The 24,222-nt window shown below is 52.5% G+C and overlaps 1 protein-coding gene across 6 annotated transcripts in view; it reads right to left on the reverse strand.

Annotated features, from left to right (window-relative positions):
• CACNA1B (calcium voltage-gated channel subunit alpha1 B) overlaps positions 1–24,222 on the reverse strand; it is a 169,116-nt gene that overhangs the window by 114,742 nt on the left and 30,152 nt on the right. For 3 of the 6 annotated variants that reach the window (XM_066255577.1, XM_066255575.1, XM_066255573.1), the window contains exons 6-12: positions 23,908–24,098; positions 15,459–15,562; positions 12,235–12,350; positions 11,544–11,600; positions 10,396–10,485; positions 5,326–5,535; positions 2,044–2,156 (exon numbers count right to left, since the gene is read on the reverse strand). In XM_066255577.1, coding sequence (XP_066111674.1) covers positions 2,044–2,156; positions 5,326–5,535; positions 10,396–10,485; positions 11,544–11,600; positions 12,235–12,350; positions 15,459–15,562; positions 23,908–24,098 — 881 coding nt within the window. Of the gene's footprint in view, positions 1–2,043; positions 2,157–5,325; positions 5,536–10,395; positions 10,489–11,543; positions 11,601–12,234; positions 12,351–15,458; positions 15,563–23,907; positions 24,099–24,222 lie in introns of all 6 variants that reach the window. The other 3 variants (XM_066255576.1, XM_066255574.1, XM_066255572.1) reach the window with 1 other exon arrangement.

A 24,222-nucleotide genomic window follows, 5' to 3' on the forward strand; every position in this document is an offset into this window, starting at 1 on the left:
GGTATATCAAACGAAAAAGAGAGGAGAAGCATCAATTCTTTGTTGCAGCACCTTAGTTGTTCATTGATTGTTTCTCATATGTGCCTTGACCAGGGGCCTGCAGCCGAGCCAGTGACCCTTTGCTCAAGCCAGCAACCCCGCACTTAAGCTGGATGGCCCTGCGCTCATGCTGGCAACCTCAGGGTTTTGAACCTTGGTCCTCTATATCACAAGCCGACACTCTAACCACTGTGCAACCACCTGGTCAGGCAAACTAAAAAGTTTTTGCAGAACAAAGTAAACCATCAACAAAATGAAAAGATGGCTTACTGAACGGTAGAAGATGCTTGCCAATGACATACCCAATAAGAAGTAAATATCTAAAATTTATTTTAAAAACTCATATAACTCAACATACAAAATAATTAACAATATAGTTTTTAAAAAATAGGCAGAGAACCTGAATAGACATTTCTCCAAAGAGGACACAGAGATGGCCAACGGACAAAGGAAAAGATACTCAATGTCACTAATCATCAGAGAAATGCACATTAAAACCACAATGAGATATCATCTTATACTTGTCAGAATGGCTATCATCAACGAATCAACAACCAAGTGCTAGCCAGCATGTGGAGAGAAGGGAACCCCTGTGCAGTGTGGTGGGAATGCAGGCTGTGCATCCTCTGCGGACAGCAGTGCAGGCTCCTCTACCTTCGTGCAGGGCAGCCTTTCTTTTTTTTTTTTTTTACAGAGACAGAGTCAGAGTGAGGGACAGACAGACAGGAACGGAGAGATGAGAAGCATCAATCATTAGTTTTTCGTTGCGCATTGCAACACCTTAGTTGTTCATTGATTGCTTTCTCATATGTGCCTTGACCGCGGGCCTTCAGCAGACCGAGTAACCCCTTGCTTGAGCTAGCGACCGTTGGTCCAAGCTGGTTAGCTTTTGCTCAAATTAGACGAGCTGCGCTCAAGCTGGCGACCTCGGGGTCTCGAACCTGGGTCCTCAGCATCCCAGTCCGACGCTCTATCCACTGCGCCACCACCTGGTCAGGCCAGGGCAGCCTTTCTTTATAGCTAAGAAAGGTCTCCCCAAAGTCAGGCACCCGTGTCCTTGAGCACAGCTTGGGCAGCCACGTTTCTCTGTCCCAACAAGACCAGGCGCAGGCATGGTATAAACCACCTCTTCTGGGGTCCAGAAACCTGGGATCTAACACTGACCCCCTGTAAACTAGCTAGGCAGCACTGGGCCAGTGATATGATGGCTCCAGTTACTCATCTCTAAAGTGAGCCTCCTGGGAGGGTGGGCTCACTGCAGCGCTGGTGAGAGGAGAAGTTAGCTCCACTCTCACCAAGGTCCCGCGTCCCTCTGGCTACTGAGAACTCTGCATGGAAGTACATCCTCCCTTGAGATTCAGCACTTCTGCTGCTCACTCTGCACCTACAGTGGTCAGGACACAGCCTCCAGACAGGTGCCAGCAGGACCTGGCTCTGGGCTCGTTCACGTGAGCCTTGGACACCTGCCTTCCTTTGAGGTTCCTTGACCTACAGAGTGTGGTAAAGGAACCCAGGCCGCAGCTGCCAAACTCCACAAAGAGTGGGCCATCAGGGTGGGTCACTCCTCCCCTAGAAGCTCTGGTGCATGTGTCTGCCCAGCGCCAGGTCTGCAGGACAAGGAGGGCAAGACGACAGCCCCCTTGAGCTCTGCTGGGGAGAGACTGAGCCCTCCATGGCACAGCAACACATTTAAAAGATAACTGTTCCAGGCACAGAGGGGGGCCAAGAGTCTTCGGATGATCTCGAGATTCCATAGACAGGGTCCTACAGGTGGAAGCAACCTGCAGAAGGCACCTCCACCCATCAGGGCCTGGCCAGGACAGGCCTCCGCTCTGCCACCTGAACCTCCCTGTGCAGAGGCAGATCTGCTGTCCCACAGAAGGTCATAGTCCCCCAATCCCCTGGGTCACACTGGGTGCAGTGTTGGGAGGGACCATGTATACTCTCGAGCAAGGACCCAGCCTCGACCCCCAGCACTAATCCCTGATCAGGCAGCTCACTCACCCCAAAGTCGAAGCAGTTGAAGGAGGACCGAAAGTAGCTTCTGGGCCCCAGGCCATACATCTTTAGGAACATCTCTGTGAGGAAGAGACCCAGGAAAACAAACTCTGCAAAGTCTAGGAGAAGCCGGAGAAGAGGGGGGTTAGCTCGCGGCCTCCTCCCACCTGGCTCCAGCCCAGACCAGAGGATGCCAGTCCCCGGGTCTTTCCAGGGTTGAGCCTTCCAAGCCTAGTGTGTGGCCCAAGTTCTGAAATCTCAGCCCAGGACAAAAATAACCAAGGGACTGCGAGGGGCTCAGAGAGATGCTCATTCCAGTTTGCAAGGTGGTGAGTGCCCACTGCCATGGGACACAGGAACAGACCCTTGGTGAGCTCCCAGGATCAGGCTTAGGAATGAGCTCTGGGGCACAAAGTACGCAGGGCAAGACAGGGCTGGGAGGCCCTAGACCCATCCTGCTGCCTCGTCCCTGCCCCGCCCCATGCTCTGATGGCAGGTGGAATCCCCCAGCTTCTTCCTCAGTCTGTCCCTCCACGAGGACTTCCCGACACACCCCTCAGGACCCCACAGCACCAGGCTGGGTTTTAACTTTGTTCACGGTATGTCCCACTGAACAGCAGGCTGCTCTACAACCTGAGCATACCCAGACCTGGCCAGTATCATGTTTGCTCTGTGAATCATACAGATGCTCCTATGGCCACTACCTCCACCCAGGAGTCCTGCCCTGTCTCTGCAGACCCTCAAGGGCCTCAGGACCAAAGGGAGCACACACTGGAGCAGAGAGCAGGAAATTCAAGGCACACAGACACAACACTCAAACCAGCCTAAGGAGAAGGAAGGGTCAGAACGAGAAAAGCACTCTAGAAGCTACTCAAGGCCACAGAGAGCAGAATGTCAGCCAGCTCAGCTCCTGGGCACATCAGAATTCCAGACACCAGAACAAAATCACTGTCTTTGACCCTCCTCCCAAGGGCTGAGCTCATTATTTCATACAGTAGGCCAAAGGCACTGCGACCTCTGACCAGAGCTCAGAACCCAAGGCAGAGCCTGACACAGAAGGCCAAGGCCATAAAACAGTGTGAAGGGTCAGCTCTGGGTAGTCACCAGCCCAGGCTTCTTAGGGCTTCTAGACCTCTAGCAGCTCCTGATGAAACAGACAGTGGACAAGGGCCCCACACCTCCTGTTGTTACTATGCACCCCAAAACCACCTCTCCCCCCAGATCTCCGCCAAGCAATGCACTCCATACATCCATCGGGGCAGGTCTGCAGCAGCCTGGACCCTGGACAAGCAGCAAGTAGACACCAGCTCTATTGCCCAGTGAGCACAAGGCCTCAAAGACTGACACATTATAGCCTATGCAATCCAAGAAGGTCACAGGTAGGGGACCCTCCTTCCGTGGCCTAAGGATGTGGACAATCAGCCCCAGGGAGCAAGCCTGGCCTCTGAAACCAGCCAAAACATCACCAGGGCACCCAAACCAGACAAGAAGGAAAAGTAGCCTCCCTGCAGAAGTCGAGAGGCCAATGTCAGAGGCAGGGACACCTGCTGACCCTTAGGCCATCATCCAGACCTGATACTCCCAGAAAGACTGACCAGCAAGCAGGAGGGGTGGGGGGAAGCTGTGCCCAGCCCCAAAGTACAGCTTGCAAGGTCCCAGCAACCTGGAAAGAACCAAGGATCCTGGCCACTGAACCCCAAAGCCCCGATATGAGGTCACAAAGACATCCTGCCCCTGCTTCTTGCAGCTCCCCACAAAAGGAGCTCAGGTCCAAAGAGGAGAGGTCACAGAGATGAGACTCCAGCCACCAGCATGGGCCTTGAAGCTGAAGCTGCCCACTCTCCTGCTCCCCAGAGGACTGATGAGAGCAGCCTGCAAGGTTCATGGGCAAGTGCCAAAGGGGAGACTGTCAGAAGGAGGAGGCAGCACCCTACTTGCCCGTCTGCCTGCCCAAGGAAGAGACACCCTCACTTCATGTGTGGCCTCCGCTCCGAGGTCAAGGAACAATGATCACTCATTCCGAGTGGCTCGTTCTAGCGGGTGCTAGTGCTGCCATGAGCCAGCAGGGGAAGCCAGAGTGGGCCACTCAGTGCACACCAAGTGCTCCTTTGCCTTCATCATCCAGGAGTCTGAGCCAGGCTGTCTGCTGAAAGTTTCCTGGGTCTCTCTTGCTCTTGCTGCTTCTGCCCTTCCCCATTATACACGTAACACATTTCAATACAGATGTGCGAAACTAGCTGGGAGTCTCATCCCCAACACAGCAACGTAGCTACCCCACCCACATCACCACATGGCCTGTGGAGCTGGCAGGAGTCCACAGCTCGTAACAGTCTTTAGGAGCTTCCCAGGCTCCATGGTCCCACAGAGGGGAGTGTGGATGGCTGGCCAAGGGTCAGGATTAGAATTCAGGAGGGTTCTTCTCTGGATAAAATGGTCTTCTGAGCACCTCAGGTGGCTTCAGGCACACAGGGCTCCCATAGAGAAAGAAAGGTCCTAGTGGGAGCCCAAGCCTAGTCCTGTTTCCATAGCAGCTATAGACACCAAGGCAGGATGGGTGCAGCTGACCTCTGGGAACAGGACGGTGAAGCACTGACCAAAGCACAAACACCACTAGTGAAGTCTTTAACTTTAGAGCTCCTGTGAGCTCTTTAAGCTCTAAGCTCCACAAGGCCTGCAGAGCCCTGGGGTATAAACATTCACTCTTAGAATGTTAGCCCTGGTCCCTGGAGAGGGGCAAGGAGCCCAACCTGGAGCTATTTTTCTCTTTGCCTCCTTGGAACTGTTGCCAAGGCCAAGACAAATCATGACTCAGATACCCATGGACTGTCCTGTGGCTCGTGGACACTGCACTGCCAGTCAGCCCTGGTCATGGACACACCCAGATCCAGCCAATCAAAAAGAAAATGAGAATAGTCAGAAAGCCCTGGAAGCCTGGACCCCTCCTTGGGAACGTCACAGGAGCAGCTGCTTTGTGGCAAAATAGAATGAGCAGCTATATCCCCTGGGCTGTGAGCCTGAAGCCCTTACACGAAATGACACAGGTCTCTGTCTGGCCTGGCTTGTGCCTAGTCATCCCATGAACTTCCTCCCTACAGTGCCTGGACCATTCCTTTCTCTCACACTCCCCTGGGCTTCCTAGAACCCAGGCAGCCTTGGGATGGGGCACTTTGGTCAGTGCAGGGATCCTACCCAGGGAATCCTAAGGCCAAAGGCTATGGCCGAGGAGTTCCAGGCTACAGACCAGAGGTGGTTTGGGAGAGGTAAGGGGAGCCTGGGCCCGCTACGTACACAGTGCTGTGGTGAGCCGCTGGGGCTGGTTGTAGTGCACCATGGCCACACACAGGGTGTTCAGAGCCACAACGCACAGCACCACCCAGTAAAAGCTCTGTGCCTTCACCATGCGACGCACGAAGAACCGGAACATCTTCTCCTTCCTGCGGAAGTAGGATGAGCCCTCCGTCTTCCCACTCTTGAGGCTGGCACGGGCGAAGGGCGACCCTGGGGAGAGGGAGCTCACTGAGGACGTGTGAGGGCTAGTGACCCCAGGACACCCTCCCCTCCACCAGATGTGCCCTCATTCCCCCCATAAAACCACCTTTAAGGACACTTGCCCCTGTACCTTTGCAGTGGACCCTGACCCCATTCCACAAAGGAGAGGTGGGGGGGTCTCTAGGGTTACTGGGCTCTGGATGGGAAACCTGGTCCCTAGCACTCCCTGGCTACCTTCTGGAAGCCCCTGTGCTCCCAGGCCAACCTAGCTCTTCCCTGTGGCCTGAGGTGTCCTGCAGCATCTGACCCTCCTTCCCTCTTTAACTTGTCTCAGCAACCAAGGGCCACATAGGTTTTACCTAGTTTTACTAGAACAAGCTCCTTCATTATCATCTTCCATAGCTGTGGTCCTGGTCCAGCAGGAGAGGAAAGAATGCCGCACAGAGCCCAAACACTCACTCTCTGGAGAGTCAGCCATAGATGCTGCTCCTGTTTCCAACCCAAACCTACCAGTCTCCTCTCCCATCTGGCATACCCTCTGCTTTACCCCAAAGTGCTCCCACAGCTGGCCTCTTCCTGTGGCTGGCTCCTTCTCATTGTCACATCTCAGCTAAGGTCACCTCCACAAAGCACCCCTCTGGGTATTTCATCTACAAGAGGGTCCTCATGCCCCCAATAATCACTGTAACCTTAGAGCATCAACCACCATACTGGCTTGACGGCCTGTTCTGTGCACAACTCCCAGATCAGGCAGCAAGCTGAGAGGACGAGGGCCACATACCCTTCCCCAGTGAACTCCTCGCCCCACCTGACAGATGAGTGAAGAGCTGGTGGGTGCTGTGAGGTTTGGCATGTGCATGTGCAGGGTCTGGCTTTGTCTGTGCATCAGGTCTGTGCCTGCATCAAGGTTTTCCCAGCTTCTCAATGACAGCGTGGGCGTGTATGCATCTAGGTGTTCCCACCCAGTCAGCTATGAATGCAGGGGCATGGGCGTCAGGTGCCTAGGTGAGAGTGTGAAGTGTGTGTGAGCATGTGCATGATGTGACATCAAGTTTATCTGCATATGTGAGTGTGTGCATGTGCACACTCGCTCCTGTCCAGACTTGGTGGCACGCTAAAAGCATTCATCAGCTAGTGTTAGTTCCCTGAAATAAAAACAGGCCCCAAGGTCTTTGTCCACAGCTAAGCAGCAGTATCAGGCAGGCAGATGCTGTCCCCAACAACAGCGCTAACATGGAAGGAGGGGTCTGGAGGACAACATCCACCAGGCCCTCACAGAACCCTATCCTGTTTCCCCAAAAATAAGACAGTGTCTCATATCAACTTTTGCTCCTAAAGACTTGCTAGATCTTATTTTCAGGGGAGGCTTTATATTTCTAAGCTTAAAAAAATTGCACTAGGTCTTACTTTCGGGGAAACAGAGTAATAGCAAATTCCTGGCCGACTAGTTGCCACACTCCATCTGCACCCCCAGAAGACACTGTTTCATCACAGTCCTCCTTCTAGTTAAGCCAAAACGTACCCTCCCAATCCATGTCCCAACATAGCCACTGCCAATTAGTCAGAGCTGGTTCAATCAAAGAACACTCTTGGCCAGCCTTACTGAGGGCTGCACAGCACCACGGTCATAGCCAGGCATCCCTGCTCCCTCCTCAAAGGCAGCAGAGGGGCACAGATGGAAGAGAGGTAAGCAGGGCAGACAAGCAGAGATGTACACACAGGCAGAGCCACCACAGATTCTTCTGGTGAACCCACACATTCAGAACCTCACCACTTTCTCAGATATTCAGAATCAGACACACACACACACAAATGCTGCACAGCATATATCCAGATCCTGACCACACTCACTCTCAAAGAGACAACTACATAAAAAGACATTTCTCCAGGACACACAGCCTCACAAGCACATACAAGTACACACCTATGAACACAGGGCCACTCTGGGTAGGAGGGTGAAGAGGACACGTCACTCATGGAAACCACTGTGTGCACATACATGGTCAATGAGACAAGCAATACCTTCTCCCAGGGAAACTCCATGGCCATTCCTTCAGCACAAGAACCATGCCCAGTGGGACCCAGTCAGCTCTGTCCTGAATGCTGCCCCACAACCTGTGCCTGCAGCAGACAGCCACAACAACCTCAGTAAAGGCACCACCACTTAAGAGTGTCATCTGCACAAAGCCACCGACTCCTCGCTTGAGCACCCACTCCAAGGGACACCAGGGAAGTGAGAGTGGGAACTGGAAAACACCTTTCCCAGTGACGGTGCCGTTTCCCGTCTCCACATGGAAATCAGGCTCCAGCTCATCAAGCTGACACCACTGGCTCTCCACCACGCACGGCCAACTCAGCATGTCCCAAATGGGGTTCATGTCCTAAACCAAATTCTGGACACAAATGCCCTTGTCTGCAGTCCTATCCTCTGGGGCCGGGTTTCTCTGCCCTGTGGAGCTATCCTGGATGTCTCTCTCACACGCCCACATCCAGTTGGTCAGCAAATCCTGTGGGCCTGTCTTCCAGATATATCTAGAATCCAACCACTTCCCATCCCCTTGGCTGCACCCTCCAGATCCAAGCCACCATCTGCAGGATCCTTAAAGCGGCCTGCGGACGGTCCCTCCTCTCCCCATCCAGTCCTTTCTGCATGCATCTCTGCAGCCCACAGCTGCACACCTGCATGGCTGCCAGAGCCCTTTCTGGGCCCTCGCCCACACGGACCCTCTGGTGTCCTCTATGGTTCCCCCAGCCCATGTCACTTCACTTCGGCCACACTGGGGCTCCTCACTGTTGCTCAGACTGTTTGTCCCTGGTGGCCCTGGGGCTGACTTCCTCAGCCCCTTGCTCAAAGGCAATCTCCCCCCGAACCATCCAGGCCCACTCATTTAACATTCCAGTACCCCAACTGTTAAGCTTCCTCCTTTTCTACGTTTCTGTCTCTTTCACACCTGCACTGACACCTGTCCATTCACTTGTTCTTTGTGTACTGTCTGATACCCCCACTGAAATGGAAATTCTACCAGATGCAGGGCTTTCCTGTGTTCAGGGCTGTAGCCCAAAAGCTTCCATCCCTGCTGGCACCTGATGGGCCCTGAGTGAACATTTGTTGAGCAAATGAATAAAAACTGAATACAGGGGAGACTTTTAAAATTACCCCTAGCCAGGTAGCTCAGTTGGTTAGAGTGTTGTCCTGACACATCAAAGTTGTGGGTTCAATCCTCAGTCAGGGCACATACAAGAAGCAACCAAAGAACACACAACTAAATGGAACGACAAATCCATGTTTCTATCTAAAATCAGTAAGTAAATTAAAAAGAAAAAGGAATTATAGCCTGGCCTGTGGTGGCGCAGTGGACACAGTGTTGACCTGGAACACTGAGGTTTCCAGTTCGAAACCCTGGGCTTGCCCAGTCAAGGCACATATGAGAAGCAACCAATGAACAACTAAAGTGAAGCAACTATGAGTTGCTTCTTGTTCCCCTCTCTGCTCTCTGTAAAATGAAAAAATAAAAATCAGGGGAAAAAAAGGAATTATCGTTTCAATGAAATATCACTTCATTAGCATCAAATTGGCTTCAAACTGGCACAAGTCAGAAGCAGCTGTGTCAGCAGCACTCCCAGCGGTGGTGAGGTCACAGGGCTTTCCTGGGAAGCAGGGCAGCAGCCCCCGAAGGGCACAAACCTGGGAACCTACCCCGAGAGGCAAAAGCACTGGGAACAAAGGACTGACATTCACAGTCCTCAGGGGCAGCATGTGTCATGGTGCAACAAAACCACCTAGAAATAAGTGAATGGCCATCAGTGGGGAGCAGATGAACAAGTCCTACTGAGTCCACACCATGGACACACGCAGTCACAAGAGCAAATCAGAATCACAGGGGTTGATGGGGAGGGTATCCAAACGTACTGACGAAAACCTTTGTATGAAGTCGTTTCTGTAGTATAGAAGACCCTAAACTCTGCATACAAATATGTGCGTGTGTGTATGGATGTGCGTGTTATCTGAGAAACAAGGAAGGACACATTCTAAGCTATTAATGTGGGCTTATTGGGCCTAGGTTTGGACAAAAAAGGGAAAGTATAAATCAATATACAAACTAACAAATGAACAGGTAAATAACTCAATAAACACTTCCTTCTCAAAAGTTACAATGAAATGGGAAACAGATGTTCTGACTTGGGTCCACTCACAATATGCTCACAGAAAAAGGCAGTCCACATCACAAAAACATGTCACTGCCAGGTGTCATCTGGTCTCCTACGGCTAAAGGGGAGGCCCTGGGCCGAGCACAGCAGGGCATGTGGTGGGGAAGGGCCGTGCATTGCTGGCACCAGGCAGAAAGGAGGGGAACTAAAGTGCCTCTGCATCAGAAGCTACCAGGGCTTTTCCTTTCACCATGTGTGAAAGGCAATGGAGCTGGGCTCCACACGTGGCAGGCTTCAGGGGTGTGGAAGACAGATGGGGCTGAGAGATGGCCAGAAACTTTCAGTCCTTACAATGACACACATGGCCCCCGGCCTTGGGATATGACCCAGGGCTCCATGTCCATGGGGGATGGCAGAGCCCACAGCAAAGGTTCTGAAACGACAAGCAAAGGCCTAGGACATGAAGGGACTTCCAGGAGTTGTCCGCACAGCCAGCCTCCAGTTGGGAGGCCCAGCCAGAAATCTAAGCACGTGCCAGAGAACACTGTGCTCCCTGCTGGCATGGTAGCCACAATATTCGCTTATTTGAAAGGGACAGGCAGAGGGGAAGGAAAGGATCCCAGAGAACTGGGCAGCCTGGGGGACAGGCAGGACGCTGGGTGCACATTCTCTATACAGTCAGAGGCCCCCGTGGAGCCAGGAGGAGCCAGAGATACTCACCCACAGCACAGAGATCTGCAAACCGGTCCTCCCCCTCCTCTGCATGAATCAGGTCGTTCCGGCTCTTCTTCGTAGCTGCCCTCTTCAACACTGCTTTAAACAAAGGGTGGAGAGAAGAGACCGCTTGAGCCAGAGCCCAGGCTGGCCTGCCTCTGGGCAGGGCTTTCAGCTGAGGACCCATCGCTCTCTGAGAACTGGGGCCTTTCTTCATCTCCTGCCCGGAAGCTGAAGCTGAGCGGACATGAGGACTCCTGGTCCTCAAAGCAAAGGGACCAGGAGTTCTGAGGGGGGGGGGTCCCCTTTCCTTCTATCCATGATGTTAGGGGAAAGCCTGGCTACCAGCATCACCAGGAAACATTGGCGGGAGCAAGGCCAGGCCTGCAGGTGCCCCAGAGTCAGGGCAGGTCTGCAGACCGGCTCACAGCCTTGGGTGTGGCCTAGCTGTCATCATGGCAGACTGACCCCATCCTGAGCAGGGGTGTGAAGATGGCAGTGGTCCTGACACTGGGGCTATGCTTTCAGCCAAGCAGGCCCATGCCCCTGCCACACTAGCTCCAGGTTGTGCTGCATGTGTCTTTCCACTGCAGTCTAGAAGCAGCATCACCCTGAGCTCTGGAGACAGATACAGCTTAGTTAAACCTGCAGGTATAAAGCTTCTAAAATCAGTGCTGCCCTGCAACACGTTCTAGGATGATGGAAATGTTCTAGTCTGCACTGACCAATAGCTCTAACCCCGCCTGGCTAGTATCACTTGAAATGTGATGAGCAAGGCTAGGAAACTGTATTTTCACCCCACTTCATTGCGAGGTACTCACATGTAAGCTGCCACATTGAAAAGCATAGCTCTTGGGGCCACACTGTGAGCACAGGCTCCCATGATGCCTGGGCTGAGACCACAACAGGCGTGGCTATGCTGTGTGAGCCTACTGCCAGCTAAGGTCACTCTGGTCCATGGCACGTGGCTCGCAGGAGCACACAGCTGACCACCCAGGGCCTCTCTTCAGGAAGGGCTCAGCCAGGCCTGGGTGCACAGGTGCCAGGCCTAGCAAACAGCATCATGCGCCACTATGCAAGTCTGTACACATACTGATGCTCACTGGGCCACCAACTCCCTCTCTGAGTAAGAAGTGCTAACAATGGTGACCTACCATCCAGAGGGGACTTCTCTTCCGCGTTCTTGTCCTCTTCAGCCAGCATGACTTCCTCTGTGAGTGAGACACAACCTCAGGTCAGAGCTTCCTGTCCCCACCCTGATGTAGGTGCACCCCTGCCTATAAGAACCTGCCTTCTCAGAAACCTGTGGGCCCACAGCTAAGCTTTTTCCACCAAGATAGACACCCCTATGTAGTCCAGAGCCCATGAAGAGGGCCTGGCTTGTTCCCACTTACAAGTCACCTCCCCTAAGCGCACCATCACACTAGGTGAGTTCATCACCAAGGAGGCACTTTGAAACAACCAGAGGCACAGGCAAGTGACCCACAGTGCTGGCCTGGGGCTGGGGAAGGGAACCAGGAACTACAGGTCTGACGGGGTGCAGAAGGGGCTCAGTGTAAGTGCAGGGCACTTAGGTCTGACCAGCAAAACCCAGGTCTAGACTGGGCTATGCCACACTGCTCCAGGAACAAGGTCCCTGTCCCCAGAACCAGAGGGCCGCCTGGTGTCGGTACCTGGGGCAGCGGGAGAGGAGCAATTCCTTCTGCAAAACCTATCAGAAGTCCCCGCTTACCTCCCTGGACTGGTCCCACCCCCCAGAGCCCAGGATCCCAAGGGCAGCCCACAGGCCTGGGGTCAGGGAGCTGACAGCACCAGCCAGGAGCGAGGCGGCAGCCCGGCTCTCACCGGCCTTGAAGATCCACTCCAGGTACCCGTTGAGCTCCCTCTCGATCTGCTGCTGCCTCCGCAGCTTCAGGAAAGCCCGCCGGTTCTCTACCCGCTCACGCTCCTTGGCAAACTCTCTGCGACACAGGGGCCAAAAGTGCACAAATCAGGTGAGTGTGAGCACACCCGCAGGCCCAAAGCTGTGGGGCTCTCAGGCAAGAAAACGAGGAAGGGCTGCACCGGAGACAGGGGCCGGGGAGTCCGTCCTGGTAACCCACCACCTTGGCCTCAAACCCCAGCACACAGAAAGTGCAGCTGACCCCTCCCGCTCGGAGGCCTGCAGCACACAGGGATGGCACTTCAGTCCCCACAGAGGGGGCTCCAGAAGGCAGGGACCAGTCCATACCTCCTTGCCTAGAGCAGGCCTGGCACTACCCTCCACATGCCAGGCCCTGTTATTTGTCATCCTACAGACAACTCCTGGACAAGGATTCCCCAGAGAACTGTTTCCTCTGCTGATTCAGACCCAACGCCATTGCTATGGGAAGGGGTTGACAGGAACAGGGGAAAAGGGGCTGCACCAGGGCAGACCAGAGACGGCAGGAAGACATCCAGAGTCCATCAGCGTTCTTTTTTTTTTTTTCCTGAAGCTGGAAACGGGACAGTCAGTCAGACTCCCGCATGCGCCCGACCGGGATCCACCTGGCACGCCCACCAGGGGCCACGCTCTGCCCACCAGGGGGCGATGCTCTGCCCCTCCGGGGCGTCGCTCTGTTGCGACCAGAGCCACTCTAGCGCCTGGGGCAGAGGCCAAGGAGCCATCCCCAGTACCCGGGCCATCTTTGCTCCAGTGGAGCCTCGGCTGCGGGAGAGGAAGGGAGAGACAGAGAGGAAGGAGGGGGGGGTGGAGAAGCAAATGGGCACTTCTCCTGTGTGCCCTGGCCGGGAATCAAACCCGGGACTTCTGCACGCCAGGCCGACGCTCTACCACTGAGCAAATCGACCAGGGACCCATTAGCGTTCTTAACTAAACCTCAGAGGCTCACGATGAGCAAAAAAGAGCTCTGCCCTCCTCAGTCCCCAGCGCCCAGCCTCCCACCCAAGCTTATAGGCTCATAGTGCCAGAGGAAAGCTACCCACACACACATGCACCCAGCATGGCCAAGCTGTCTCAGCTCAGGCTCAGGGCAGGATCCAGGTCCCCAGAGGGCTGGCAGGCACACCTCCACAGCAAAATAGCAGGCTTGTTCTCAGCCCAGAGGCTGTTTCTCTTCCAGGAAAAGCAGCTTCTGGGTTTGGTGGAGTGGGCCTGGCAGGCCTGACTCCTGGCACACAGTAACAAAGAGGGAGAGCTTGGCCATGGCCAGGACTGACCCCTAGCCCAGGGCCAGAGTCCACCAGGGCCTGAGATGCGGCAAACCCAGCATCAGGAGAAAAGAGCTACCACCTAACCTCTAACCCGAAGTCCTGAATCTACAGAACACAGGGTCCCTGAGGGCAGGAAGACCTGGGGGCAGGGTAGGAACAGTGGCAATACTGCTGACTCAGTCTGAAAGCCACCAGCAGGAACTTGCTGAGGCCACCCAGGCCCTTCCTCCCTCAGGCTGCATATCTTACTGGAGGACTCACCAATATTGCTTCTCTGGGGTGCAGGGAGGGTGAGAGATCAGGGCAGGAGAAAGAACAGGCTGAATCTGCTCTCACTCGGTCCTGCCAGGAGCTCCCTCCCGCCGAGACAGGGCTGAGCTACAGCTTCCCCTAGTCCAGACCATCAGGGAAGCATCTGACCACCACTGCTCTGGAGTGTACCCACTGAGGGACTCACACACTGTGTGCTGGTCACTAGCTTTAGGGACCCCCACCATTGGGCGGGGAGAAAAGCCTGGGCTCCCTCAGCTGGACCCAAGCACCTGAAGGAGGGCTCAGCTGAGATGATTAGGAAAACCATCCCTAGGGACCAGGATGCTCTCAGCAGGGAGGACTGGAAAGGCAGAAGCTGGCTGGGGCTGCTCAGTGAGGGGCCTGTGACTGACTGCTCTTCCCAGGTTCCAACCACCCCCTGTCCCTCCTGCACATTCTCCAGAGGGAGTTGCTCAAAGCCACCACCACAAACCCACTCGTGTTCCCGCCACCTCCCTACTGTGTACTGTCCTCAGCCTGGGGCCCACACTCCTCACAAGCCTGGCTGCCAGCCACCCCCCTCCCACCACTCTCTGTCTTGGTTCTGAGCATCCCAGTTCCGAGTGCATATGCACACCCTCTGTACCTGGAGGTCTCCTCCCTCCTTTGCCAAACTTTTCCCTAGTCTCCTCCCATTGGGTCTTAGCTGAGATGCCCTTCCCATCTGTGCTGTCTCTGAACCCAGGCCCCCCAGCTCGGACCATGCATGTCCCCAAACAAGGACTTCTCCATCAGTCCCTAGCGCTCTGGGCTTCCACAATCCCTGTGCAGATGTTTGCAAAGACATGCCAGTGACAGTCGTACCCCTTTACAGGAGAGAACCATCTGGCTAGGCACACATGTCAGAGCACGTAGGCTTGGCCCCTGCCACTGTCCTCTCTGTGGCTGTTCCTTTCCAGGCCAATAGGACGGCTGCTCCTTAGGTCCACCTTGGGCTCTTCCCAGCCCATCTGAAGCCCTGTGCCTGAGCAGGAATCCTCAGGATAGGAGAGATAAAGGCCTTCTCCTCCAGCCTTACATGGAGACTAACACCATGTTGAGGGCAGGGAGGCAGGCCAGGCCCAGCCTGGGAAGACAGGATCCCATGGAGGACAGGAAGGCCCTGTATGCCCACATGTGTGCTCTTACTCACTCCCAATGTGGGTTCAGGAAGCACCTTTCTCAAGGAGGGACTCCCAGCCTTATATTCCCCCATCCTCTCCTGGAGCTCAGCAGAGAGATGACAGGGGTCAGAATTGGGTTGGAGAGCCCAGCATTCACCGCAACCAAGACTCGGGGCTGCTCCATTCGTTCTCTGTTTACCACCATTGCCAAACACCCACCATCAACCTAGCAAGAGGCAGCAGCGGCCCATTCCCCAGAGTCAGAGGCCAGGGTGAAAGTCAGGGACAGGGAGAGATCAGGATGGCAGCACAGAGAGAAGCTAGCTAGTGCTCAGGGTGCTGGGAGGGCTTGCCATGGAGGCAAGCGATGTTGCCAGGCCTGACATCCCTCATGTCACACAGGCCTGTGTCTGATCCCCCCCCTGAGAACAGAGGCAGCACACGGGCTCTCACAGCTCTTACCCTGAGAGCACACCCAGCACCAGGTTGAGCATGAAGAAGGAGCCGATGATGATGAGAGGGATGAAGTACAGCCAGTTCCAGGTGTTGCCAGCGGCGTCGTTTGTCTGGAAGTAAGGGGAGATGAGGAAGGGTAGGAGACAAGACACACACACCTCGCCATGGGGTGTCCCTGGCCCCTCCTCAAACACCTCACAGGGTCATGCAGGGAAAGGCCAGGCAGGGGGACAAGGGTGGTCTGGGCAGGACCCATGGTCAGATCTGCCTTCTCTTGCCCCCCTGCGCTCTCTCTAAGGCTGTGGCCCTCAAAGGACCAAGGACCCTCAGCACTCCTGGCCACTGCCCAGAAATGCTTATAAGCCATGAAGCAGTCCCAGAGAGCCAAGAGCTTCCCAGGGTACCCTGCAGGTTGATGTCTGGCCTCTGCCTGGACACTCTCCCCAGGCTCCCTTTCCAAGCTGCTCCTATGTGGACCTGCAGGCACCAGGGTGCAAGACGGGCCTTCTGTCTGCAGCAGCTTCCACAGCTCACAGACGGGGCCCCGGCCACACGTTCCTTCAACAGTGGGCCCACAAGTTCCCAGAGAACATTCTGAACAGGTGCCTGGTCCAATAGAAAAGCCCACGTTCGGGCATGGTCTAAACAACCGAATGCAAAGAAGAGCATCTCCCCAGGCCATTGGTTTTTACAGAACAACCCTCAAAAGGGAGAGTTCCTCTGAATCCAGTTCATTTCTGGTTGTTGTTTTATTTGCACAGGTCCCCAGTCGACTTGGCCAATGGATGTGGAGCCTTTCTCTTCACAGGGTCCAGTGCTATAAGTTAGCTGAGACTGCAGGAATGCTATGGGCAGGTAACCACCTGGCCCTGTATTTCTCTTTCTAGAGGCAGCTGAAATCAAGGGTCAGGGCCCTGAGCAGGACAGAGGCAGGAGGACAGCCCCAGGGATTCCTATCCTCCAGCATCTGCTGGCCTGGGCAGGACTTAGACTCTATGTCATGAGGGTCCTGTGCCCCTTGACTGACTGAAACTTGTGGCTTCTGATCTCTGGACAGTGACCGAGAATAGACATTCAGACTCCCAACTCTAAATGCCATCTGTGTTCCCTGGCCACACCTCTTCTAGGCCCACATGCTACTCCAATGTAACCACCAAATGACAACCACCAAAACCACCAACCTCCCTGAAGAATACCCTCAAAACCTGCCTCCTTCCTAGGAAACAGGGAATGACTGCTTCACCCTTCTCACCTACTCTGAGACTTGGCTCCCACAACCACCCCGTCTCTAATGCATGGCTCCCATCAGCAGCCAAGCCTCTCTCCTTTTTATTGTAAAAAACAAAAAGAAAAAATAAGTAGAACTTCCACTTCTGGGAAGATGTGGACATACTCTTCCTTACTTCTCCCAATAAGTACAATTGATATACTGGACATCACAAAGAGAACAAGTATAAAAAGACCTTGAAGAGGTGAAGAAAATAAAAGAAAGCAGACCAACTGGGACCTCTGGATGGTGAGTTTCTTGTGTTTTTATTTGTTTGTTTGTTTGTTGCCTCATATATCTCAGACTTGTAGCTAAAGAAGCCTACAACCTGGAAATACCAATAGACCCTGGAAAAAAATTTACCAACAAAAGCCAGTTCTGTCTCTAACCAAACATCAAGGGGCAAGTTGGCAAGATAAAAAGCTTTAGATAGTAACTAAAGTACTATATCTAAACACAACAGGAAAATTGTGGTGCTAGCTCCATCCCTGTAGCAAGGACCCAGTAGGGAGCCAAGACTCTGACTTGGCCCAGACTATAAAGAGGCCACCAACTTACCCACACCCCTAAACCAGGGTGATAACCTTGTTAAGGGACATTCTTCCTTAACAAGTGTGTAACAAGGCCTCTCCTATCCCACCCCACCTCTGTGGGAGCCTAGACTTCCACATGCCACGAACGAGACACACAACCCCCTCCCTCCTGAGGTGCTGCCATAGGTCCTGCTGGAGAGCCAGGGCTTTCACCACCACCCAGCAAGAACAAGGTGACACACACCACATAACAGAAACCGTGTGGAGAACACAGAGGCACACCTAACCCTTCCAACTAGGGACGCATCCTAGAGGCATACTGGGAACCAGATTACCAACCCCACCCAGCAGAAAGAGAAAATCTGAAGGGAAATTTTAAAATATGTTAAACTGAATGAAAATACAATATATGAAATTTACAGGACACAGCTAACGCAGTACCAAGAGACAAATTTATAGCACTAAATACATTCATTACAAAAGAGGAAAGTCTCAAATCAATACTCTAAGCCAGGGGTCTCAAACTCGCGGCCCACAGGCCGCATGTTGTGCGGCCCGCAGACTAATCCACGAAGTTCAAAATATTTTGGATAAAATTAAGTAAGCCTAGGGGCCTACTTGTATTTTTCATTTCTCTAGCATCCTAGCTAGATATTAGCTTAGTTAACAGCAGTTGTGATGTGAACTACAGTTTCTGGTCATTTTGTGACACTGAGTAAACTGCATGTACGATTGTGCTTGTTGTACTGATTTTTTTTTGTTTTCAACTGCAGTGAGAAAAGTGTTGCGTAACAGTTGCCTTTTGTAGACCTAGTGCGGCCCGCTGAACGGCTGTGATCTTGCTCTGCGGCCCACATGCTGAGTTGAGTTTGAGACCCCTGCTCTAAGCCAATGATTTTCAACCAGTGTGCCACAAGAAATTTTAAAACATGCAGCACAGTGGATAGAGTGTCGGACAGGGATGCCAAGGACCCACGTTTTGAATGCTGAGTTCTGGTTTTGATCCCCAGTCAGGGCACAAGTGCAATCACTGAATGCATAAAAAAGTGGAACAAAAAAAATCTGTCTTCCTTCCTTTGTCTCTAAAAATCTATATATAAAAAATTAATAAAGAGAGATAATGAAGGAACACGACAAATGCTACAAGTGTTTGACAACACTGATGAAACAGACCAATTTTCAAAAACACAAACTACTACACCTCACCCAATATAAAATAGATAAATCTCATAGTCCTATTATTATTCAGGAAAGTAAAATTGTAACTTTAAAGCTTTTCCCAAAAAGAAAAATATTGATCAGTGGAACAGAACTGATGATCTAGAAGTAAACCCTTACACTTATGAGCAATTGCTTTTTTACCAAGGGTGCCAACACAATCCAACAGGGAAAAAACAGTTTTTTCAACCAGTGGTGCTGGGATAACTGGATTCCCACATGCAAAAGCGTGAAGCTGGACCATCACTCCATATACAAAAATTAACACAAAGTGGATCAAAGATCTCAGTATAAGAGCAAAAACTAGAACACTCTTAAAAGAAAACAGGAGTAAATCTTCATGACTCTGGATTAGATAATGGACTCTTAACTATAACAACAAAAGACAAGTGGTAAAAAGAAAAAAAATTCATCAAAATAAAAATCTTTTGGATCTGGCTGGTTGGCTCAGTGGTAGAGCGTCGGCCTGGCATGCAGGAGTCCCAGGTTCGATTCCCAGCCAGGGCACCCAGGAGAGGCGCCCATCTGCTTCTCCCCCCCTCCCCCTCTCCTTCCTCTCTGTCTCTCTCTTCCCCTCCCGCAGCCAAGGTTCCATTGGAGCAAAGTTGGCCCGGGCACTGAGGATGGCTCCATGGCCTCTGCCTCAGGCGCTAGAATGGCTCTGGTCGCAACAGAACATCGCCCCCTGGTGGGCATGTCAGGTGGATCCTGGTCGGGCGCATGCGGGAGTCTGTCTGACTGCCTCCCCGTTTCCAGCTTCGGAAAAATACAAAAAAAAAATCTTTTTGTACCTCAAGTGACACCATCAAAAAACTAAAAAGATAATTCACAGAATGTGAGAAAATCTGCAAGTCATATATCTGATAAGGGTCTCTAGACCTATAATATATAACTAAATCTTATAGGTCAATACCAGTGTGTAAATGGGCAAGGATCAGAATACACTTTCCTGCAAAAAAGACAAGTTTTGTGATGAACACACCCACGGTATTCAACATCAGCATCATTAGGAAACTGCCAGGCAAAGCCAGAATGAAATACCATTTCAGTGATAAAGTAGTACCTAGAAAACATAAAAACTCTGCAGTGAAAGAACACCCAGAAGAGACCATGAGCAGAAGATAGGAAGAGCTATTTCACTGACGAAGACATACAAATAGCAAATGAGTATGACGAGAGCTTCATTCACATCATGAGCCATTGGGAATTAAAATCACAGTGCTGCATTGCTGCACACTCACCAGAACAGATCAGGTAAGAAGAGTGACAAACTAGAAAAACCAGATTGTTCACACATGACAGGTGGAAATACAAAAGAACATAGCCCTCTGGAAAAGCTTCTTAAAACGTGACTACTATAGAATCCAGAAATTGCACTCTTGGGTATTTACCACAAAGGAATAAAAACTTAGTTTGCACAAAAACCTGCACACAATTGTGAGCAACTTTATTCATAATAGCCCCAAACTGGAAACAATCCTGATGTTCTCTAATAGGTGAGTGTCAAATAAACTGGTCTGTCTTCACCAGAAAGACTACTCAGCATCATACAGTGATCTGGGTGAGTCTCCTGAGAATGATGTGAGTGAAAATGGCCAAGACCAAAAGTTCCACAGTTTCATTTTCAAGACTTTCTTTTAGCGAGGTGGAGGGAAACAGGAAGGGAGAGAGAAGCATCAACTTGTAGTTGCAGCACCTTAGTTGTTCATTGATTGCTTCTCATATGTGCCTTGACCGGGGGCTCCAGCCAAGCCAGTGACCCCTTGCTCAAGTCAGAGACCTTAGGCTCAAGCCAGCGACCCTGGGGTCATGTCAATGATCCTACGCTCAAGCTGGTGACCCCATGCTCAAGCTGATGAGCCCGCGCTCAAGCCGGAGACCTTGGGGTTTCAAACCTGGGATCTCAGCATCCCATGTCAATGCTCTATCCACTGTGCCACCAACAGCTAGGCAAGACATTCTTTAAATGGCAAAACTATAGAATCAGCAACAAAGTCAGTGGTTACCAGAGTCTGGGGAGGGAACCCTACAAGGACAGAAAAGTCTGTGTCTTACCTGGTTGTAAAATTAACTAGTTTTGCAGGTTATTACCATTAAAGAAAATAGGGCAAGGATGCATGCAATCTGTATTATTTCCTACCACTGTTCTCTCAAAACGATTAATTTTAAAAAGTTCCCAAATCTTCCTGCATTACCTCCCACCACCCCCAGTTCCAGATTCTAGAGAAAATCCAAACATCAGGGTTGACTCTACATACCATCCTCACCCTGTACCCCCTTAACCTACATATTCCAGGGTATTATGCCCACCCTGCTCTGGTCAAGTTCACCAATATCTTCCTTGACTTCTCATGACATCTGACCTGAATCATCATGCACTTGAAGCTCCAGAGTTATTTCTACCCTCACCCAGGCCCACCTGGGGCTCCTGGTGGCTCCTTCTGAATGCTGCACACCCCCAGCCAGCCAAAGGCTCAGAGATGGCTCAGTGTAGGGTGTCCACTTCTCCATCTACACTCGTTACCAAGGCAATCTCACCTTCCCCATAATTTTAAACACCACTCCTGACTTCACATGTGCACCCTCAGACCAGCCATCTCCCTTCATCTACCCTTCTGTATACTCAACATCCCCGTGTGGACAAAATGGTCAAAGCAGGCCAAGGTAGAACACTGGTTCTGCCACCACTCTCTGTGGAAACAAAACTGAACAGACACCTCGCCCCCAACACACCCTCCTCACAGAAAGGTGCTACCTTCCCTGGGGACTCAGGTCACATCACTGGTTTTCCTTTTTCTCTTGGTCCCACACCCAGGCAACGGGCAAGTCCATCCTGCATTAACTTCAAAAGACACAGCCTATGCCCCTACATACCACACACTCCTTACAGGTCATTACGTAACTAGTACAATGAACATGTCAGAACCACATGTATGTAATCATAAACCAATGCTGTCTATCTCCCATTGACCCTATGAACAGAGTCATGGCCCTGAAAGAAAATCTGGAGAAGTTCCGTGTAACAGAAAATTCAGCAATCACTTAAAGAAAAGAAGAGCTTTGAGTCAGTAATTGTGTGCCACCCCAGCTGTTAAGAACATACTTCACACGAAGAGGCCAGCCACAGCTGGCTACCATCAGAGGTCGGAAGGGATGTGTAGCCCTTCTGTGCCCCCAGGTCCAGCGTCCGTCTTCTTCCCTCAGCTGGCTGGAGGGCTGTGACCCCAATGCGAGAAGGGGGACAGGCAATTTTTCCTTCATGCCACTGCCATGAGATAACTTGTCTCTCTGGGCCCCATGAGAATTTGCTACTAACCTTACTTACTCTTCAAAATGCCAGCAAGCCCAACCCCACCCCAACCCCTGCCCCTGCCAGGTTTCAGGAATCCCTTCTGAGCAGATATTCTCTGTTGAGACCCCACCATCCCCCTGATTAGAATTTAAAGGCCTCCTGGCTGCCCACTGTGCCCTGGTCCATGACAGACTCCCTGCTCCCAATATGGAGTGTGCTGTCCAGCTCAAAGAGCAAGTATTTGTGGGAACCAGAAGTCCTCCCACTGGGTTGGAGGTGAAGAGCAGGCTATCCCTCTAGAGAACCCTCTTCACACATCCTGTCCATTTCCAACAACCGATCCTTTTATCCCTTGCTGAGGCCAATGCCACCTGCTCTGGGTGCCAGCCTCACAGCACATTACTGCCCCTGCACCCTTGTGTCCTGCCACACTTCCAAGCCCCCATCCTATGGCAACTGCATGTCTCTGGCTTTTAGATCACCACGCCCTCCAAAGTGCCACTCTCTGCTCTCAACCCATGTGTTTATTCATGACACTGGCCCTTATTGAACCCTATTTATTGAACGCCTCCTGCTCACCACCCAACACACAGCATCTCAGGGAGTGCCCAGCACCCATGGGTCCCATGGAAGTATGTGTTAGATGAAGCCGCTGTGGCCCTCTCTTGACTATACCTCCTTGCCCACGGTCTGGTTCCTGCCCACCCACCCCCAGGGACACAGACCCACCGTCAGTCCTTTGGTCTCTGACCAAGCCCCAGTGAGTACTGGGGAAATGCAGACCTGCCCTGCAGTGCCTCAACTGGGTGAAGTTGGCAGGAACGTGGCCAGCTCAGAGCTATATTTAGGGTCTGTCTTTGTGGAAATTGTTCCTTGATCAGCTGTGGGGAGAGAACAGCCAAACTCTTCATCCCTTCCTCTGTCCTTTGATCAAACAGAGCTGCCCTCAGACACGACTCCCACTCCACAAAGGCATCTAGTTCAACAGACCTTGGACCAGCTCTCCTCATTCCTCATCTGCCATCTGCCCATTCATGAGCATTTATGAAGCATCTGCTGGATGCCCAGCCCCGAGACTCCCTGGGTCCCCACAAGCCCATGGAGGAGGCACAGAGAAGGGAGTCCCAGTCTGTCTCTCTTCTCCCATCTACCCTCATGCCACCAGCACCCAGCTTGCCAGGCTGGGGGCACAGGGTTCCAGGGCTTGCAGCTCAAGCCCCAGCTTAATGCACAGGGGAGAATTCCAAGTGAAGTACCTTGTGCCCACGGTCACCCTGCTCCCACAGTACCCAAACAGAACACACCTTCTAGCCACGCAAAACCTAGCGACCCACCCTGTTGCCCCGCACCTTCCCTCTCCATCTCCCAAAGCCCCGAGGCACTAATTTAATTGTTCTCATGCCCTGGTGGTTCCCAGGGGCAGAAGATTGGGGGGGGGATCTACTCCGAACTAAAAGGACCTCAGGTAGAGAAAAAGGGGGGTGACATGAGTTATTCCCAGGCCCCTCCAAGAGTTATATGGTTTCTGTCATGGGCACCAAACCCAGACTGCCCAACACTGCTGAGCGTGGCTGCCGTCCTAGCAAGAGTGAGAAGGTCAAAGAGGAAGCAAGCTCACAGGCACTAGAAAAGACACTAGCTCCCCCAGGCATGACTGCATGACAACAGAAGTGCCTCTAAGCCCTGGCTCAGTGCAGCTGCAAACCCTACCCCACTCCTCAGTCTTCCCCAGGCAGCCCTGCTGCCCCTTTCTTCACCCAGAGACCCCAGCAGACACTCAGCCAGTCCTGAACAGCAAACTACCCACTGGCCCTACTTCTGCCTCAACCTCATCTTGCTGTGTGGACATGATTCTCTCAGAGATGAAACACTTCCCCGTGACTGAGAGCGTCTGGGGCTGCCCCTGCCATTGCAGAGGGGAACCAGCTCTGGAGCTCTTTTCTAACCACCTCCGGCCTCATTGCACTTTCCTCTAAGAAGCTGTCCTGGAGACTGCAGGGTCCAGATTAAGATTTCCAGCTGAGACTAATCACAGTGGACCCCTGGGTGGAGCTGTCTGAAAGAAGGAACCTGGGGCTAGGCAGAGACTCTCCAGCCAGAAGCGCCATCTAATGGGCCCAGGACTCTGGCTGAAACTCAACTCACGTTGTACAGGATGTCAGTCCAGCCCTCCATGGTGATGCACTGAAACACTGTCAAGATAGCAAACAGGATGTTGTCAAAGTTGGTGATGCCGAAGTTGGGTCCTGGCCAGTACTCCCGGCACTCAGTATCACCCTCGCATAGCCGGGCAGGGGCCTCCTTGCCACAGGGAAAGTCGCCCACTGGCTCTGCATCTGTGTAAAGAAAAACTAAGCTCAGACCCTAAGCTCTTCAGCATCAAGTTCTCCAACCTGTCCCAGCCTGGAGACCCCATCACAGGAAGGCAGGGATCGGGCACCTGGGAAACTCGCCGCCCCT

The sequence above is a fragment of the Saccopteryx bilineata genome, chromosome 2 (genome assembly GCF_036850765.1).
Source record: "Saccopteryx bilineata isolate mSacBil1 chromosome 2, mSacBil1_pri_phased_curated, whole genome shotgun sequence".
NCBI lineage: Eukaryota > Metazoa > Chordata > Mammalia > Chiroptera > Emballonuridae > Saccopteryx > Saccopteryx bilineata.